The sequence below is a fragment of the Oryctolagus cuniculus genome, chromosome 4, assembly GCF_051225735.1.
Source record: "Oryctolagus cuniculus isolate XC-2025 breed Fujian yellow rabbit chromosome 4, ASM5122573v1, whole genome shotgun sequence".
In the NCBI taxonomy this organism is placed as follows: Eukaryota; Metazoa; Chordata; class Mammalia; order Lagomorpha; family Leporidae; genus Oryctolagus; species Oryctolagus cuniculus.
Window position 1 is genome coordinate 173,913,803 of NC_142870.1, and position 19,847 is coordinate 173,933,649.

The following is a 19,847-nucleotide window of genomic DNA, read 5'->3' on the forward strand; positions in this document are numbered from 1 at the left end:
CATGTGTGTGTACACACATGTGTGTATGTGTGTGTACACACATGTGTGTATGTGTGCGTGTGTGTGTGTGTTTGCAGTCAGCTGCAAGGCCTCCGTCCGGCCATGTCAGGGAAGCACTTCAAGGTCAAGTTCGAGGGGTTTGCTGAGGAAGCCGGCTGGGTGCTTTCCTCTGTCCCCGGTCCTAGCAAGGCCTCCCCTCGTCTCGCCTGGGACGTGTGGGCGGCCCCCGCAGCCCCACTCTTGCTGTCTTGGTTAAGGTGGCAAACACAGCACCAGTGTTGTGTACCAAGGCCTCCTGGACATTTGGCGCCCTCTTTGCCCCCAGAAGTGTCCAGAAGAACATGGGAGTTCCCTGGTTTTGCCCAAGACCCGCGTGGTTTCCCCCATAATCGAGGAAGGGAATGTTGGCTGGGACTCTAGTCTTCTGGAAATGTGGCAGAGGGATATGACTTTCCATAGGCAGAATTACTCCGTCTGGTGGAGGCGAGACTGGCCGTTGGCCGGCAGGGCTGCTGGAGTCCGCGCTGGCGCCCCGAGCTGCCTGGACGTCCTGTGTGGGACGGGATGGAGCACCTGGAGCAGGATCACCTGGAACGGGGCTGGTGGGTGGGGCATCTCACCAGCAGGGGCTGGTTTAACGCCGAGTGCATTACAGCAGAGATGGCAATGACTCTCCTCCAGCGCGCACTCCGGCGATCAAAGCCATCCCGCAACCGAGAGACGTCTCGGGCCGCTGGATCCCAGGGAGCCGTGGGCCCGCGGAGAGGCCAGCCGGCCCCCCAGGAGCCCAGAGAGAAGAAGGCTGCGGCCCCTTCTGCGTAGCTGCTCCTGCTTCCCTGGGCAGCCGGCGCCGCAGCACTCACTGGGAGCTCTCCGGATGGATGTGGGCTCTGGCTGGCACGGCAGGCAGTGGGCCCAGCCCTGGGTGGGGCTGTGGCTGTGGGGCCGTCTGGGCAGAGAACGGGCCATGTGTCCCTGCTGGGGGCTGCTGCTCCTCAGGAAACAAGAGCCCATGGCCTGCTGGGGTGTCGCCCTTGGCCTCGTGGCCTGCGACTCTTCCCTGTTCCAGTTGGGACTGGAAATCCCGTAGGTCCCCTATCTCAGACACAGATCTTCGGGGCTAAACGGCCTAACTGGAATCTACTCAGGGTTTGCTCAGTCGCGCTGATGGGTGATGTACACTTGAGAGCGTCTCAGGCCGGAAGGGGCACCCACCAGGCACGAGTCTGGAAACACGGCGCCTGTAGAAGCCCTGCAGTACACTCCAAGATGAGCCTGACGGCCGTCCACCCAGAAAGGCCAGCTCGGTGGAGCCCAGCTCTGAGGAGCCCTCGCTGTGCTGGGGGGGCCCTCGCCGTGCCGGGGAGCCCTCGCCGTGCCGGGGGGCCCTCGCCGTGCCGGGGGGCCCTCGCCGTGCCGGGGGGCCCTCGCTGTGCCGGGGAGCCCTCGCTGTGCCGGGGGGCCCTCGCTGTGCCGGGGAGCTGGCTTCTCAGAGTGGGGCCCGGGGGGGGGGGGCAGCGCGCCTTGGTTTGCAAGGAGGGAGGGCTTGTTGTTTGCTCCTTTGCCATCAAAGCCTCGTCCAACCCTCCTCTTGTCTCTCTCCCTCAGACTGTGTTTGAGAGAAATTGCCGCTCTGAGGAGTGCGCCGCCGACCTGCAGCTGCGGGGCAAGCTGCTGCTGTCCAGGTACGTGCCGTGCCCTTCCCCACGCCCCCGGCAAAGCTGCCTCGTCTTGACACCAGGCCCCGCCCTGAGAGCGGAGCCCCCACGGACGAGAGCCCGCGGCGCCGGTGGTGGCGATGATGACGGCTATGATGTCTGTGGTTGACAACACGGCTCCGGCAGAGTGATGTAGCAACGGCGGTCACTTGGGTGGCATCGCTTGGGTTTTGGCTTCGTTTGCAGTTCCACGGTCGCGCCACGTAGCTGGGGTTTCCAGGTTGTGTGAGTGCTGGTGTGTGAAATTGTCAGTGTCTGGCCTTTGGGGACAATTGCCTAAGACCTCCCCCTCGCCGCCTCTGCACCATGGTACCTGCTCCAACAAGTCTGTGTGTGTGTGTGTGTGTGTGTGTGTGTGTGTGAGAGAGAGAGAGAGAGAGAGCGCGCGAGCGAGCACGGGAGGCCAGGGCGGAGCGGGCCGTCCCGAGCCTGGTGAACAGACGGCCACTCTATTATTTCAGGGCTTCCTGCCTGGCCCGCAGCTGCCCCGGGCGAGCGGTGAGCTGTGCAGGCCCCGCCGTTTCCTCCGTGTCAACCTTGATCTCAGCCCGCTGGGGCGGAGGCCGTCGGCTGGCCCTGACTAGCGTTGCACGTGGCGGAGAGCCTTTCTGAACGATTGTTGTAGCCTCGGGCCAGAAACCCTCCTGTGGCTCCATTACCGTTTCTCAAGACAGTCATCAGGTTGCATGCTGTTCTACAAAGTGCCATCGTGTCTGTGACCTGTAACTGTGAGAGAGCCGCGTCCTTGGGAAGGCAGGAGGCCCTCGTGGTGAGCCTTGGGCGACACTAGGCCATGGCTCCTTGGGATGAGCCAGTGCGGAGTAGCACCAAGATGCCTTGTCCTCTGTTCGAGTTTACTGCGGGAAGGAGACATCCCTTGTCTGTCTGTCTCTCTCTCTCTCTCTCTCTCTCTCACGCAGACACACACACACACACACACACACACACACACACACACATGCCGTCCAACCGCTCAGATACTAATTAGCATCACTTTTCCTCTGGGAAAGAATGGTGGGCTAAAGTAGCCCATGTCTTGTTGAACTTACAAAATTACTTAAAACTCTTGGAGAGGGTATTGGACTTATTAAGAAGGGCCTCCTGGGCGTATGAAAGAAACCATTTTTAAGGCAGCTTCATAAATTATCAGAGTGTTGCTTATTTTAACTAGGTCTTTCAAAATGTGTTGGAGGGAAAAAGCAACAAAAAGCAAAACTACATGGATGTGTTTTGTCCTGAGGCAGACTTTAAGTCCTGGGAACTTATCTTGGGCTGCAGAAAGCTTCGTGCCGTGGGAAGATGTTGGCTTGGTCCAAGGTTAAATATTAAGTCGGGAACGTCCTGGTGTCTTGCTAGCCATTAGCAGCTGGCTGCTTCTGTTGAATTGTGCTCCGTGTATATTAAGATGTAAAATTCAAAGCTCACGGCCCGTAAGGTCCCTCAGGCTAACGCCGTCTCCACTGCCCCGGTCTGGCCTCTTGACAGTGTGGGCAGCACCGGTTCTGCTGTGTGGGCCGGTGGTCAGTGGTGCTAGAACAGCCAGTGTGGTGGCCAAGGGCAGACCCCGTCCATACCAGCTCGCTATTGCCACCAAAATGGGCAAAGGCCCCGAACAGACAGCCCTCAGAAGAAAAAGAGATGCCCGACAAATACGGGAGAAAACGCTCAGGGTCGCTAGCCATCAGGAAAACGCAACCCACATCACAACGCGAGCCCCTCTCCCCTGCTGGGACGCTATCAGAGAGGCAAAGAACAGGTGCTAGTGAGGAAGCGGAGCGAAGGGAACTCTGATTCTAAGACTGATTGATTGATTTGGAAGTCAGGGTTACAGAGCGAGAAAGAGGCCTTCCATCCGCTGGTTCACTCCCCAGCCGGCCACAATGGCCGGGGCTGGGCCGGGCTAAAGTCAGGAGCCAAGAGCTTCTTCCAGGTCTCCCACTTGGGTGGCAGGGGCTCCCGCACCTGGGCCATCTTCTGTTGCTTTTCCCAGGCCATTAGCAGGGAGCTTGATTGGAGGTGGAGCAGCTGGGACATGTGTCACAGGTGATGGCTCTACCCACTATGCCATAACACTGGCCCCAAAGAGAGCTCTTAGACACTGTTGGTGGGATGTGAATTGGTATAGCCACTAGGGAAAACGGTATGGAGATATTGAAAAACTGGAAATAGAGCTGCCGTGTGATCCGGAAACCCTACTACTGGGTGTACATCCAAAAGATATTAGATCTCTGTTTCAAAGACATAGCTATTTTCCCACGTTGAATACAGCACTGTTCTTTTCTTTCTTTCTTTTCTTTTCTTTTTTTTTTACAGGCAGAGTGGACAGTGAGAGAGAGAGAGAGACAGAGAGAAAGGTCTTCCTTTGCTGTTGGTTCACCCTCCAATGGCCACCGCGGCCGGCGCACCGCGCTGATCTGATGGCAGGAGCCAGGTGCTTCTCCTGGTCTCCCATGGGGTGCAGGGCCCAAGCACTTGGGCCATCCTCCACTGCACTCCCTGGCCACAGCAGAGAGCTGGCCTGGAAGAGGGGTAACCAGGACAGAGTCGGGCTCCCCGACCGGGACTAGAACCCAGTGTGCCGGCGCCGCAAGGCGGAGGATTAGCCTAGTGAGCCGCGGCGCCGGCCAGCACTGTTCTTAAAAGCCAAGACAGAGACTCGACCCGGGGGTCCATCATCAGGTGACTAAGGGAAACATGACACACAGTACTGTTCAGTCATAAAGGAATAAAACCCTGTCACTCGCAGGAGAGTGGGTGGAACAGGAAGCCATCATGTTTCCATGTTTAGTGAAATAAGCCATACACAGAAAGACAGATGCCACATGGTCTGTCTCACAAGTGGAGGCTAAAAACCCCCGAAACTCTGAACCCAGAATGGTGATCCTAGAGGCTGGGAGTGCTAGGGGTTCAGGGAGTTTAGGTAGTAGACAGCAACTCAGAGTTAGACCTGACTAGGCTTTGTAGTCCTGCCTTCCTGGAGCTCACACACGAGACTGGAGCCTAGGGGCGGAGGCGTCTGACCCTCAGAGGTGGTGTCCTTGGCTCAAAGCTCAGGGCCCCTCCTTAGGGTTAGTCGTTTCCCAAGAGGACCCCTCGTGTCTCAGCAGCCTTTTGGTTGGAGGTTTGAAAGAACCTTCATTGTAACCTGGGGCCCGTAGCTGTCCCCCGGGAGCCATCGGGGGCCGTGCAGCTGACCGCTGGTGAGAGGAGGTGGCGGCGAAACCCCGACTGTAGTCGTGCTGGGTTTCTCTAGACCTTTGCCGGGTCCCTCCGCAGAGCCAGGTGCAGGGTGCGGAAGGGGGCGTGGCCTGTCGCCTGAGCGTGGAGTCCCGGCTCTGCGTCTGGCTGCCTGAGGCTCAGGGACTTGGACAGAGGGGAGCTGCTTGGTCGCCACTGAACTCTGGATTATTCGTGCCTGCTTGGGTGGTACGTTCCTCCGTAGTTGGGCCCAGGCAAGTCCTGGTGGGCACTGGGCTACAGAGTGAGCCAGAGGAGGCCCTGCGCCCCTGGGGTGCGGTTTGTGGGGGAGCAGCTGAGAGGTGGTGGTGCCACCTGGTAAGGCTGCAAGAGAGGCGCGTGGGCTGCGGCAGGCTGTGCAGGGCAGCTTCCAGGGCGGGAGGACTCGGGCACTGTGCGTGGAGGGGGAGCAGAGCAGGCGTGGGGGGGGGGCTCCATGAAGAACCGAGGCGTCTGAGTGAAGGGGGCGTCAGGAGATAGAGGGAGGCACTGGAGCGTGGCACACACCCGGGAGTCGGGACCTCGTCTTGCAGCCAGTGGCCCCCAGCAGAGGTGCCCTCGACCTGCTCCGTGCAGCTGGGCGTGCTCAAGGAGCGCTTGGAGACGGTGTGGGCCGTGACCTCTGCCGCACCGACCCAGCAGGTCCTGGCTAGAACCTGAGCCTGTCTCCCCCGCTCAGTTCCCCTGCCCTGGCCATGGCCGCTGTCTCAGGGCAGGAGCAGCCTTGGCGGGGTTGGGCCCAAGAGTGACACCAGAGACGCCGTGGCAGCCTCCTGCAGGGGCCGCCCAGAGGACTTCACAAGGGCCGTGTGAACGCCATGCTTCCTGTTCCCTCTGGAGCCCAGCTCTCACGTTATCTCCGGCTGCAGCTGAGGGAAAGCCTGCGGAAACAGTGGGCACGAAGGTGACCGGGGGCAGCCGAACACCCGGCAGACCGGGGAGCTTCCGTCTCATCAAGACAGAGGGACGGCCATCTGGGAGTCACTGGGTCACTCACAGGGACCAGGGGTCAAGCCAGGAAGTGCTATTTGTGGCCAGGACTCAAGGATGTTTTTATTTTTTCTCTCCAGAGAGTGTGAATTCTGGAAGACCTGCTGTCTCTTAGAGCAGTCAGCTCTTCCTTAGAAACCATGATCTCTAGTGGGCTGCAGCCTCGTTCAGAAGCACACCATTTCCAGAGGTCCAGGAGCTGGATGACGCTCTCTGCACTCTGTTAAACAGGGCTGAAAAGTCCATTTGTAGAAGAACGCAGCTCTGTTCTGTCTGTCTGCATACTCAGAGTACCTAAGAAAACACCACACGTGGTTAAGATAAGGAAAAAGAGCATAGAGCATCTGGTAGTCACGTGTGATTGTTCTCTGGTTGTAGTCGTGGTAAAGCTGTTCTCACCGGGGTGGGGAGTGAGTAGAATGCGTTTTCTACAGCCAGGCGTCTGGGCAGCGGGGAGCTCCATGCACGGAGGACTCCCTTGCAGAGGTGGTCATCACGCCTGGAGGGCTGTCGAGTTTGGAACAAATTGTCCCCCTGCTCAGAAGCGTCCGAGTGGTCAGAGTCGGCAAGTGCGCAGCACAGGTAGAAGGGAAGGTTGTCTTGTCTAGGAGGGGAAGGGCCCATGGGTGCTGCGCACCTGCCATGCGCTGGGTACCCTGAGCGCGTGGTGTGCACAGTGGCCAGCAGCGTCTTAGCTGCTCCACCTGGGGCCAGCTGCACAACACCTCTGTGCTGTGTTCGCTTCTTTGAAAATGAGGAGAAATTGTTACAGACCCTCGTAAGGAGATGTTAAATGTTTGATGAGTTAATTCATGGCTAAGTGCTTCTAGGAGTGCTTGGCGTATACTAAGCTCCACTGTTCCTTGAGTCCTCTCAGCCGTGCCGAGCGGTCACTGTTACCTGCTCTTGTAGTGAGGAAGGTAGGGAGTGTAGGGCGGCTGGGCTGTCTGCTCAGGCACTCCTGCTGTGGGGCAGCGTGAAAGCTGGGAATGGCTGGTTCTCCATCCTGCTCTCTGCCCAAACTTTGGCATCGGATGCTCCCGGGTCAGATGTCAGCTGGCTCTGGACCAGCAGTGCCAAGTCAGGGGACCTTCAGGACAAAACCAGCGGTGTGAAAGCCCCAGTTCTGAACCCGACTCGGGCTTTTATACCCAACTGTCTTGACAACTAACCTGCCAAGGGCCTCCCACTGGACCCTCCTCCTAAACACTGTAATTGGGTTAAGTATCTCTTACTACCTTCACCTATGGCCTTCGGTTTAAGTGTCTGCAAGAGTTCAGGTCAAACTCCCAGCCTCCCCAGGTGCTGCCTGAGCTGCAGGCCTGTTCACTGCTTCTCCCTCCACAGACGCAGGCTCCTGTTCTGCTGAGCGAGCGGCAGTCCCCACACTGAGTCAGCACATCTTTAACGAGTGTAGGTGGGGTTTTCTCCCCCGGGAGAGCCCCCCATTTGACTGAGTGTGGCTGGCCTATCAGCAGGTTACTCAAAGTAAAATCACTATTACTGTTGTTTTATGAGAGGCGGCGAGTGGGAGCCAGGCGGGAACCTGGGAAGCTTTTGCCAGAACATGAACCATGCGATTTACTATTTTTTTTCTTTTTTACTGTCTGCGTCAGCTCTTAAAAATATGCAAAAGGGCTGGCGCTGCGGCTCACTAGGCTAATCCTCCGCCTGCGGCACACCCGGTTCTAGTCCCGGTCGGGGCACCGGATTCTGTCCCGGTTGCCCCCCTTCCAGGCCAGCTCTCTGCTGTGGCCCGGGAGGGCAGTGGAGGATGGCCCAAGTGCTTGGGCCCTGCACCCCATGGGAGACCAGGAAAAGCACCTGGCTCCTGGCTTCAGATCAGCGCAGTGTGCCGGCTGTAGCAGCCATTTGGTGGGTGAACCAACGGAAGGAAGACCTTTCTCTCTCTGTCTCTCTCTCTCACTGTCCACTCTGCCTGTCAAAAAAATATGCAAAAGAAGTTTGCTGGTTGGGAGCAGCTGGCCTTTGTGGCCACTGTTTCTGGAATCTCTGGGCCCAGGACTGGTTTTCTCAGTGGCTCATTTTTCAGAGAAAGGCAAGATGCTCCATGGCTGGAACTTTGTGGAGTGAGCTCCTCTCTCAGAACAAGTGTTTGCCACTGCTCTGACGTGGGTTCTCTAAGGGGAGGTGCCGGGGGCCTTTGCCCGCATTTCAGGAGTGAAGGAGGATGGGTCTTCTGCAGGCGTCACCTAACAGAGGAAGAGACAGAGAGAGAGGAGGTCTTCCCTCTGCTGGTTCACTCCCCAGGTGGCTGCAGCAGCCGAAACTGGGCCATGCTGCAGCCAGGAGCCAGGAGCTTCTTCCGGGTCTCCTACGTGGGTGCAGGGGCCCAAGCACTCGGGCCTTCTTCTGCCACTTTCCCAGGTGCATTAGCAGGGAGCTGGGTTGGAAGTGGAGCAGCCGGGGCTCAAACCAGCACCATATGGGTTGCCTGTAGCACTGCTTTAGTCAGCTGGGTGCGCCGGCCCCTTTCGGGTGTCTGTACGGTGGAGGCCCCACAGCCGGGTCCCCGCCTCACCACAGCAGGGGACGTCTGGTGATCTTCTTCCGGGTGTGGAAGATGGGGCTGGCGTCCTGAGCTGGCGGGGGGGAAGTCCTTGTGTATGGCCCTGCTCGGCCCCCTCCCGCTCTGTCAGATGTGCAGGGGACTGAGGTCCCCTTGGTGCCGAGGGCTGAGCCAGCCATGTGCCCGCCCCGCAGCCTGCCCGTCCCCGTCACTCAGCTACCATGGCGCCGGGGTGTCAGCCCGGGGCCCAGACCCCTGGGGACAGGAGAACAGCCACATCTTTACTCTCACCGACTTCAACTGAAACGGAGCATTTTGTCCAGCTATGGGTGTAGGCAACAGAGCAGCCGCGGTAGCGGTACCTGTGCTGTCACAAATGGAAACCACTGGCACTCCCGAGTCACGTTAGAATAATTGCAGATATTTCACACTGTCATCTACAGAGTCACGGCTGTAATTAGATTCCCCACCAGATCTCACTCTTTGATAGGTTATTAAAAATGACAGGTTGCCACACCACACATCTGTCTGATGTAATGATCACTGTGCTTTTGTATCATTAATTTCTTTGTCATCCCGGTGTTCATTTTCTGCATTGTTTGGAGAAAGGGTTTATTTGTTTCCCTGTGCTGTCAAGGGTGTCTGGTGGCAGAGAAACTGGTTAAGGGGCCGGCATTACGGCACAGCGGGTTAGACCCCCCAACCCTGTGGCACCAGCGTCCCATATTGGAGTGCCGTGCGAGTGCACTTCCAATCCAGCTTCCTGCCAATGCACTAGGGAAGCAGCAGAGGGTGGACTTGGGCCCCTGCTACTGCGCGGGAGACCCGGATAGAGTTCCGGGCGCCTGTCTTTGGCCTGGCCCATCCCCCACATTGTAGCCAGTTGGGGAGCGAAACAGTGGGTGGAAGGTTTCTCTCTCCCTTTCTCTGTCTGTCTGTCTGTCTCTCTCTCTCGCTCTGCCTTTCAAATAAATAAGTAAGTCTTAAAAAAAAAAAAAAACAAAAAACAAAACAGGTTAAAACCCTGCGTTCTAACAGTGTTCCTGGATATGTGAGAGAATGTGCCTGCTGGGCTGATGCCCAGAACTGGGCTCCCCTGTAGGCTGCTGTCCTTGTCCTGGCCAGAACCATCTGGCCCTGGAAGCCCTGGAGGCCATGTTTCCCTGTCTGGGTGCCTCCTGATGTCTGGGGTAGTGCCAATCGGGAAGCACACGTTCTCGCCGCCTCTGTGAGACCCACTTCACAGCTCTGAGAGCTCGGGAACCCAGAGCTGCGCCCAGAGCAGGGCCAGCCGGCGTGGGGGTGGCCGTGGGCGAGTCGGACTGGCCTTGAGAGGGTTTCAGGGGCTGTATCTGGCCAGAGGTGCAGAACCCAGGAGGCACCAGTTGCCAGTCTCCCTGCCCTGCCCAGTCCCGAAGGTACAGCCTCAGTGTGTTTTCCTGACCGTCCACACCCTGTGCTTTGTTCCTGGGCGAGCCAGAAGCAGGGAAACCTCACAGCCATGGCAGCCTGACCTATCACGGGCCCACCCTGGCGCTCGTGGTGGCTGCCAGCTCCTGGGGCGCAGGTCGGCGTCCTGCTGCTGGTGGCAAAGAGCCTAGGTGGGGCCGTGGGAGCAGTACTCGGGGTGGCTGCCCCCTCCCGGGGCGCGCAGGTCGGCGTCCTGCTGCCGGTGGCAAAGAGCCTAGGTATGGCCGTGGGAGCAGCGCTTGGGGTGGCTGCCCCCTCCCGGCACGCGCAGGTCGGCGTCCTGCTGCCGATGGCAAGTAGCCTAGGTACGGCCGTGGGAGCAGCGCTCGGGGTGGCTGCCCCCTCCCGGCGTGCGCAGGTCAGCGTCCTGCTGCTGGTGGCATGGAGCCCAGGTGGGGCAGCGGGAGCGGTGCCCAGCGGCCGGGTCACTCCTGTCAAATGACACCAGGCCTGCCATGGCCCACGGGTCGTGGGATTTCCTCTGCCTCCCAAAGCGTTCTTTGTCCTTAATCCCGGCATTACTGCGGATGAGCCTGATTTCTTCCAGATGTCCTGAACACTGAGGACTCTGGAGGCAGGGCTGATGGGATGTGCATTCCTCCCTGGGCTGGGGACCAGCGCTCCTTCTCACAGCCACACGCAGGGGCCGGCGGCACCCTCTGGCTTGCCGCGTTGGCCCCCAGCGATTCTGACCCCGAGGAGCTGTTGAGTGACCCGGAGCTGGGGCCGGGCCGGGTCCGCAGGGGTGAGGCAGCACATGGTCGCCTCAGTTCTCTGAATACCGCAGGGAGCCCCCTGTTCGGTTCAGAGCGCCTCAGCCAGCGCCGCTCCTGCAGCACCGACACGAGTGGAGGGAGAGGATTTCTGGCGTCACAGGAGTGGGTTTTCAAGCCAGAAGCTCAGCCGCAGGACCCGCTTCCCTGCCGCCCGTGGGCTGGCGCTGAGGACCCCTGCAGAGGCCCTGGGACCCCTCGCTGTAGGAACCGCGTGGGTCTGCGTGCAGGCTGAGGGAGGCTGTAGCGTGCTGACACAGGAGGTCTGCAGCAGGCTGAGGGAGGCTGTAGCGTGGTGACACGGGAGGTCTGCGTGCAGGCTGAGGGAGGCTGTAGCGTGGTGACACGGGAGGTCTGCAGCAGGCTGAGGGAGGCTGTAGCGTGGTGACACGGGAGGTCTGCGTGCAGGCTGAGGGAGGCTGTAGCGTGGTGACACGGGAGGTCTGCGTGCAGGCTGAGGGAGGCTGTAGCGTGGTGACACGGGAGGTCTGCGTGCAGGCTGAGGGAGGCTGTAGCGTGGTGACACGGGAGGTCTGTGTGCAGGCTGAGGGAGGCTGTAGCGTGGTGACACGGGAGGTCTGTGTGCAGGCTGAGGGAGGCTGTAGCGAGGTGACACGGGAGGTCTGCGTGCAGGCTGAGGGAGGCTGTAGCATGGTGACACGGGAGGTCTGCAGCAGGCTGAGGGAGGCTGTAGCGTGGTGACACGGGAGGTCTGCGTGCAGGCTGAGGGAGGCTGTAGCGTGGTGACACGGGAGGTCTGCGTGCAGGCTGAGGGAGGCTGTAGCGTGGTGACACGGGAGGTCTGCAGCAGGCTGAGGGAGGCTGTAGCGTGGTGACACGGGAGGTCTGCGTGCAGGCTGAGGGAGGCTGTAGTGTGGTGACACGGGAGGTCTGCGTGCAGGCTGAGGGAGGCTGTAGCGTGGTGACACGGGAGGTCTGTGTGCAGGCTGAGGGAGGCTGTAGCGTGGTGACACGGGAGGCCTGTGTGCAGGCTGAGGGAGGCTGTAGCGTGGTGACACGGGAGGCCTGTGTGCAGGCTGAGGGAGGCTGTAGTGTGGTGACACGGGAGGTCTGCGTGCAGGCTGAGGGAGGCTGTAGCGTGGTGATACGGGAGGTCTGCAGCAGGCTGAGGGAGGCTGTAGCGTGGTGACACGGGAGGTCTGCGTGCAGGCTGAGGGAGGCTGTAGCGTGGTGACACGGGAGGTCTGTGTGCAGGCTGAGGGAGGCTGTAGCGTGGTGACACGGGAGGTCTGCGTGCAGGCTGAGGGAGGCTGTAGCGTGGTGACACGGGAGGTCTGTGTGCAGGCTGAGGGAGGCTGTAGTGTGGTGACACGGGAGGTCTGTGTGCAGGCTGAGGGAGGCTGTAGTGTGGTGACACGGGAGGCCTGCAGCAGGCTGAGGGAGGCTGTAGCGTGGTGACACGGGAGGTCTGTGTGCAGGCTGAGGGAGGCTGTAGCGTGGTGACACGGGAGGTCTGTGTGCAGGCTGAGGGAGGCTGTAGCGTGGTGACACGGGAGGCACATCTTGAACTCTGGCACAGTGACTCCCTGCTGGAGAGGGCAGACCTGCAGCTGCTTGTGTTGAGCGCCCTGTGTTTACTGGCGGCCTGATTGGTTTTGTTGCATTTGAGGATGTAAGCGATATACATGGTTCTTTTTAAAGATTTACTTATTTTATTTACTTGAAAGAGTTCCAGAGAGGGAGATACACACACAGAGAGAGAGAGAGAGAGAGAGAGAGAGAGAGAGATGTTCCATCCACTGGTTCACTTCCCCACATGGCCTCCATGGCCAGGGATGGCCTCCATGGCCAGGGATGGCCAGGCTGAAGCTGGGAGCCAGGAGCTCCTTCTGGGTCTCCCACGTAGGTGCAGGGGCCCAAGGACTTGGACCACCCTCTGCTGCTGTCCCTGCTGCGTTAGCAGGGAGCTGGGTCAGAACTGGTGCAGCTGGGACTTGAACCAGTGCCCATGTGGGACCTGGTGCTTTAACCCACTGCGCCACAAAGCTAGCCCCAAGCAACATAAACATTACAGCTGCATTAGTGCCCCTTATTCCTGGGCACTCGGTGCCCAGTGGGTGCCTGAAGCAGGGTGGAGCTAAACTCTTGTGGCCGGCAGTGTGGCTCAGTGAGTCACCCCAGCGCTAGTTCAACGCTGCCCCTCTTCTGATGCAGCTCCCCGCTAGTGCACCTGGGAAGGGAGTGGAAGATGGGCCAAGCAGCTGGGCCCTGCCACCCAAGTGGGAGACTCAGACGGAGTTCCTAGCTCCAGGCTTTGGGCTGCGTCAGCCTTTGCCGTTGTGGCCATTTGGGGAGTGAACCAGTGGGTGGGAGACCTCTCTCCGTCTCTCTCTATTGTTCTATATTTCAAATAGATAAATCAAAACAAGAACCAAATCCTACATGTGTACGTTTCTTCCTCTACCTTGCGTGCCTATGATCAAATTTAACCTGAACTGGGCTCAGGAAGAGGTGAACAGTAATGACGAGCAGCAGAGTGAGACAGTCATAGGAATGTCCTGGAATAGAATCGCCGGTGCTGCTCTCTTTGGCTTTGGGGCCAGGACTCAGGAAAACCAGGGTTACTTGAAGGCAAGCGCTGCGAGGCAGCTAAGGGACTGACGGGGGCAGGGCCCACGGTGTTGTACACTGGACGGAGACTGGACCAGGGTGGCACGCGAGATTCCGTTGTGCTGTGCAGACGGCGTCCCACTTCAAACTCGTTTATTTCTGGGGTTGCCCCTTTAATACTTGGGTCCCTGAAACTGTGAGAAGAGAGACCCTATTAAAGTTAGGGAATGAAAACGAAGAGCAGAAATGAATGAATGGAGACCGTTACTCTTTATGTCTTCTTCAAATGAGTTTGAATGCAGAAAGATGCCCACACAGGTGCTGGGGTGGGGTGGGCCTGGTCCCAGCTCGGGGAGGACATCAGCTGGAGCTGCTGCAGGTCCCGAGTACCCAGGAGAGAACGGAGGGGCCGGGGCAGGGCAGCGCGGCCTGTCTGAGAAGCAGGCTGGTCAGGTGTGGCGCTGAGCTTCAAACACAGAGAAGGAGAGCATCTTGAGCTGGCCGGGCTAGGGGTCAGCAGAAGGCTGGAGCGGGCGGCCCAGGGCGGAGGCTGTGTTGTGTGAGGGGAGCTCGGAGGGGCAGCCCTGGTTCCCCGCGTCTGCGGGCATGCCCGCCCCGCCACCATCACGTGCATCCCACAAGGCCGCTGACCAGGGGACGAGTGCGTGTCAGGTTGTGGTGGGACGCTGAGTGTCTGGGAGGGAACGCACGCGTGCTGTGTGCCTGTTCTTTCCTGACATCTCACAGCATGCACCAGGACGTTCACAAGCCACCGACTGTTGGAAGCTCGGTGTTGTCAGTCTGATGTTTAACTGCCCAGTCTTACTGCAGTGTCTTTTCCCTAGACCACCGCCTCACATGCAGTTTCGATAGCACGGTTAAGTACATCCATCGAAGGTCTGTCACAGACCAGCCGTATCATACTGTCAAAAGTCAAACACATAGAATCCCTTGAGTATCTAGATTCCCAACTGCTAAAAATGCAATGCGAGCCGTGTGTGCAATTTTGAAGTTTGTAGTAGCCACATTGAAAAGTAAAGTGAAACTGTTGAAATAGGCTGTACTTAATCCTGTACACCCAAAATATGATTGTGAGCGACAGTAAAGCAATCACTGCTCATGTTGTGTGTGTGTGTGTGTGTGTGTGTGTGAAATCGAGATCAGCCACAAAGTGCTGAGCGTAGGCCTAGAACTTGGACTTTGGAGCCAGCTCACGCGCTGGGTGGGCACAGGAGCTGGGGTCTTTCTGCACCCGTTCCTGTCCGTCTTGGTTGAGGAATGCTGCCAGGTGTGAGGGGTTTGTTCCCGTGTTTTTTGTTTTTTTTTGCAGTAGTAGCCGTCCTCGTGGTAATGAACTGGGGAATGATCGTTCTCAGAAAGTTGTGAGCGAGGGCCAGTGTTGGCGCAGTGAGCTAGGCTGCCGTCTGATGCTGCGTCCCATACTGGAGCACTGGTTTGAACCTGCCCGCTCCACTTCCAGTCCCGCTTCCTGCTCGTGCTCCTGGGAAGGCAGCAGAAGGTGCCCAAGTCCTTGGGTCCCTGCCACCCATGTGGGGGAGCCAGGTGAAGCTGCTGGCTCCTGGCTTCAGCCTGGCCCAGGTCTGGCTGTGTGACCACTTGGGGAACGAACCAGTGGATGCAAGATCCCTCTCTGCTGTCCAAATAAATAAGTAAATCTTTGTCAAGTTGTGAATGTTTGGATACATGACTGGAATGAGGCAGGGAGGGAGGAGAAGGAGGGGGAAGGCAGGACTTGGCACCCTGTGCAGTTATCCTAGTTGTGATTACAGGTACTATGGTCGAGAGGTGACAGGACGATGGGGTAGAAGTTCTGTGCAGACACAGTTACTAGGGTGCACGTCACTCACTCTGGTGTCAGCTTCCTTTATTCAGGCTAGATTCGTGCCAGGAGCAAAAAGAAAATAAATTTTATTTTTAAATTTAAGTAAGATCCCAGTTTTTGAAGATGGAAGGGGAATCTAACTGAGCCAAGGGAGAAGCTGCCAGCCCCCGCGCAGCTCCCTGGAGAATCTTCACAAGGAATCAGCTGGCGGAAGGGGAAACGTGGCCGTGGTGGCCTCTGGGAGCAGCTTGTGCGACTGACAGGAGGTGCACTGCGTGTCCCCAACAAGCGGTTTGGGTGGTGGTGTTTGCGAGGAATGGGGTCAGAGGACAAGCTCTCCTGAGATGCTTAGGGTGCAGCTGGTGGCTCCTGACGTTTGAAGTGGTGAAGGATTTGGTACTCAGCTGAAGTGTAGACACAGTGACACCTCGAAAAACAGCTGTCACAGGAGACGTTAAGACAGAAGCTTTGCCGGCGCCGTGGCTCACTAGGCTAATCCTCCACCTAGCAGCGCCGGCACACCGGGTTCTAGTCCCGGTCAGGGCACCAGATTCTGTCCCGGTTGCCCCTCTTCCAGGCCAGCTCTCTGCTGTGGCCCGGGAGGGCAGTGGAGGATGGCCCAAGTGCTTGGGCCCTGCACCCCATGGGAGACCAGGAAAAGCACCTGGCTCCTGCCATCGGATCAGCGCGGTGCGCCGGCCGCAGCGCTCCGGCCGCGGCGGCCATTGGAGAGTGAACCAACGGCAAAGGAAGACCTTTCTCTCTGTCTCTCTCTCTCTCTCACTGTCCACTCTGCCTGTCAAAAAAAAAAAAAAAAAAAAAAAAAAAAAGACAGAAGCTTTAATCTCCGATGAGCACTGTGTTTCCAGCAGGCCATCTGAGGGCTACGAGATCAGCTCTGTGGAAACAGAATCGTAACAGCTGCGTCTTACTCTTACCACAAGGACCCCTGTGCGAGGTGACGAGCCCCCCTCGAGAGGCCGCACACGCAGGTCAGGGTTCGTGGGGGCATCTCTCAGGGAGAGCCCTCCTCGGAAGCTGAAGACTGTTCTCCCATAACCAGGTGAGCACCCGTGGGACGTGTGGCCCGAGACTCCCAGGCCCGGCCGTTTTCATCTTTCCGCAGCCCCGTCAGGTCCTCCTCTTTCCTGACGTCATTCAGACTCTGGCCGGAGCCTTCCTGGCTGAGACCGGTTTGTATAACAGCCGTGGCTCAGGCCCCTTCACGCCAGAGGAAGCGGGTGCTGGCCCCAGCTCAGCCCCTGCGTGGGCACGTGGGCGGGCAGGTCCTCTCTCCAGGGCCAGCTCCTCCGCTGTAGGAAGTGCAGGGTCAGCTCGTGGCCTGGGCGGGGCTGTCACTGTGCTCAGTCATTGGTTCATTCACTGAACACCTGCTGTGAGAGCCCAGCCGCTGAGTGCTGCTGACAGTCTGAGATGGTCAGGCCAGAGTCTCTGTGCCCAGGAAGTCCGCAGGTGCCTCCTCGGGTGTTGAAGAACCGTCTTTCTGCTTGTCAAGGCATTGCGTCCCTGAGAGGTGTGTGCCGGGCACAGCTCTGCCTCGGGAGTTCAGTGATGAGTACGACCAGGCCAGAGTTCCTGCCTGCTGGTGTTGGGGTTCCAGTGGAGAGGGAGCGCCTAGGCGAGTAGCCACGCGAATAAATGGACGACCCCAGCCACCATGATGGAGCGCAGGGGCTGGGGGCTCCTGGCGGGAGGATTTGTCTTACGGAGGGCGGACATGGCGCCGTGGGCAGTGAGGGAGGGGCGGGGCTTTGACGTGCAGGAGGCACCGTGCCGGTCACCCTAGCCCCCTGCAGCTCCCCAGACAGGACTCTCACCGGGACCCTCCCAGGGCCCTGAGGCTGCAGGATGATAACGTGTTCGACGGGACCCAGCACCACGCTGCAGAATCACATTTCTGTTCCATTTCTAAGAATAACTTTGGAAGGAGATGTACTATTTTGGTTATAGATTTTTAACCGTGGAGAAAGAATGAAAACAACTTGGAGGCTTTGACGGAGTCTGGGCTCCCAGCATGCCCTGCGAGGTGCCCAGTCACGCGGCTCTGAGACCCAGGAATGAGCCTGCTGCAGGATCAGATGACGGCGGCCTGAGTCCGGGGGTGACGGAGGCTGAGATGTCCCTGGGCTGGTCCCCTGATGCTGACACGCGAGAAGAGGGCCCCGAGCACGCGAGCAGCCCTGGCATGGAAAGGCTCTCTGTGTTGCCTGCTTACTCCACGGAAGCCGCGGGCCTGCCCGGGGGCCGGGCCGCTGGCAGTGCTTCCGCAGCCCTCCTGGGGTGGAGCGGGGTTAGCTCCGTCTCAGCCCCAGGCCGCAGGATTCCTCCTCGATGCTGACCGAGGCAAACGGGAGGACAGAAATAACCCATTGACTGTTTAAAATGACGCTGGCCAACACTAATAAACCATGGCCACCCTGGCCCAAGGTCAGGGTCTTCATTTGCTGGAGGCCGTTCAAGAATTCGGAACTCAGAGCTCTGAGCTAATTTTTCACATCTCGCTTGGATCCTCGGAGCGCTCGCTCCCAAGGCAGGGCCCTCGATGTCTCACTGCACATGTTATTCTTGTTGGCGTGCCAGGCCTGCCGGAGCGCGAGGGCCTCGCTTCATGGGTGGGTGACGGTGATTCCCCCGCCCCAGTTCAGATTTCAAAGCACCGCGGCCTGTTGAGATTCGGGATAATTCTCTGTTATGCTGTGTTAGCTGTGTTAATGGCTGTAAACAACAAGAACATGCTGGTTCATTTAGGCACGAAGGGGAGTTGTTGGGAGGATACGGGCTAGTTCTGAGCATAGACAGGCGGCTAGGGAACCACCTTGGGCGGGAAACGGGAGTCCGGCTGCACCCCTGGGCTCTCACCTCCTCTGCAGCTACTGACATGGTCCCAGGGCACCTGTCTCTGCGCAGCCCTCAAAGTTCACAGCCCCAGGCGGGAGTGTGCGTCACCCTGGTAAGGCCATGGGACCACCCTCAGACCACACGATTGTACTGATTCGTGACCCACACCCTAGTGACCTAGAGGGGGGGAGGGAGGGGTCGCGCGCTTGCTGCCTCTTCCACCTCGTCTTGGGAGTCCCGGGACAGGGAGGGATCGGGGTACCGGGCAGCCAGAAACAGCCACGGCCGCGCCAGCCTCCCCTCTGCAATCACACCTTCCACCTGCTGATCGCCCGTCGGCCGCCCACGTGGACTTCTTTTGTCCAAAGCACAGACCACGTGGTAACCACCAAGCTCACGTGCGCTTTGTCAGCCTCAGCCTGGTCTCCTGGGCTGCCGCCTCCCTGCATCCCCTCACCCCTCAAACACCCACAGTCCTACTTCTGTTGTCTTCCAGCTACGGCCCGTCAGACCACTGCCCACGTGTGCATCTGCACCTGCCTTCACTGCCGCTCCCCGCCCCATGCCCGTCCTGTGGGTCACCAGGCTGGCCCTGCGCCCGTCTCCCGTCCTGTGGGTCACCAGGCCGGCCCAGGGCCCGTCTCCTGTCCCATGGGTCACTGGGCCTGCCCAGGGCCTGTCTCCCTTCCTGTGGGTCACCAGGCCAGCCCAGGGCCCGTCTCCCGTCCTGTGGGTCACCAGGCCGGCCCTGCGCCCGTCTCCCGTCCTGTGGGTCACCAGGCCGGCCCAGGGCCCGTCTCCTGTCCTGTGGGTCACCAGGCCGGCCCAGGGCCCATCACCATCACCTGTCCTGTGGGTCACCAGGCCGGCCCAGGGCCCGTCTCCCGTCCTGTGGGTCACCAGGCCGGCCCTGCGCCCGTCTCCCGTCCTGTGGGTCACCAGGCCGGCCCAGGGCCCGTCTCCCGTCCTGTGGGTCACCAGGCCGGCCCAGGGCCCATCACCATCACCTGTCCTGTGGGTCACCAGGCCGGCCCTGCGCCTGTCTCCCGTCCTGTGGGTCACCAGGCCGGCCCAGGGCCCGTCTCCCATCCTGTGGGTCACCAGGCCGGCCCAGGGCCCGTCTCCCGTCCTGTGGGTCACCAGGCCGGCCCTGCGCCTGTCTCCCGTCCTGTGGGTCACCAGGCCGGCCCTGCGCCTGTCTCCCGTCCTGTGGGTCACCAGGCCGGCCCAGGGCCCGTCTCCCATCCTGTGGGTCACCAGGCCGGCCCAGGGCCCGTCTCCCGTCCTGTGGGTCACCAGGCCGGCCCAGGGCCCGTCTCCCGTCCTGTGGGTCACCAGGCCGGCCCTGCGCCCGTCTCCCGTCCTGTGGGTCACCAGGCTGGCCCAGGGCCCGTCTCCCGTCCTGTGGGTCACCAGGCCGGCCCGGCGCCCATCACCTGTCCTGTGGGTCACCAGGCCGGCCCGGCGCCCATCACCTGTCCTGTGGGTCACCAGGCCGGCCCAGGGCCCGTCTCCCTTTCTGTGGGTCACCAGGCCGGCCCAGCACCCCTCTCCCATCCTGTGGGTCACCAGGCCGGCCCTGCGCCTGTCTCCCATCCTGTGGGTCACCAGGCCGGCCCAGCGCCCATCACCTGTCCTGTGGGTCACCAGGCCGGCCCTGCGCCCATCACCTGTCCTGTGGGTCACCAGACCAGCCCAGGGCCCATCTCCCATCCCATGGGTCACTGGGCCAGCCCAGGGCCCATCTCCCATCCTGTGGGTCATGGGCTGGCCCGGCACCCGTCTCCTGTCCTGTCTTCATTGCTTCCTCTCTAGTGGGTCCTTACAGGTGGCGTGCATGTAACCCCATGATTCTC

The 19,847-nt window shown here is 59.7% G+C and overlaps 1 protein-coding gene across 3 annotated transcripts in view; it reads left to right on the plus strand.

Annotated features, from left to right (window-relative positions):
• ITGA9 (integrin subunit alpha 9) overlaps positions 1-19,847 on the plus strand; it is a 302,474-nt gene that overhangs the window by 188,512 nt on the left and 94,115 nt on the right. For all 3 annotated transcript variants that reach the window (XM_070073006.2, XM_089331344.1, XM_089331343.1), the window contains one exon: positions 1,609-1,685. In XM_070073006.2, the coding sequence (XP_069929107.2) occupies positions 1,609-1,685 (77 nt within the window). The remainder of the gene's footprint in view (positions 1-1,608; positions 1,686-19,847) is intronic.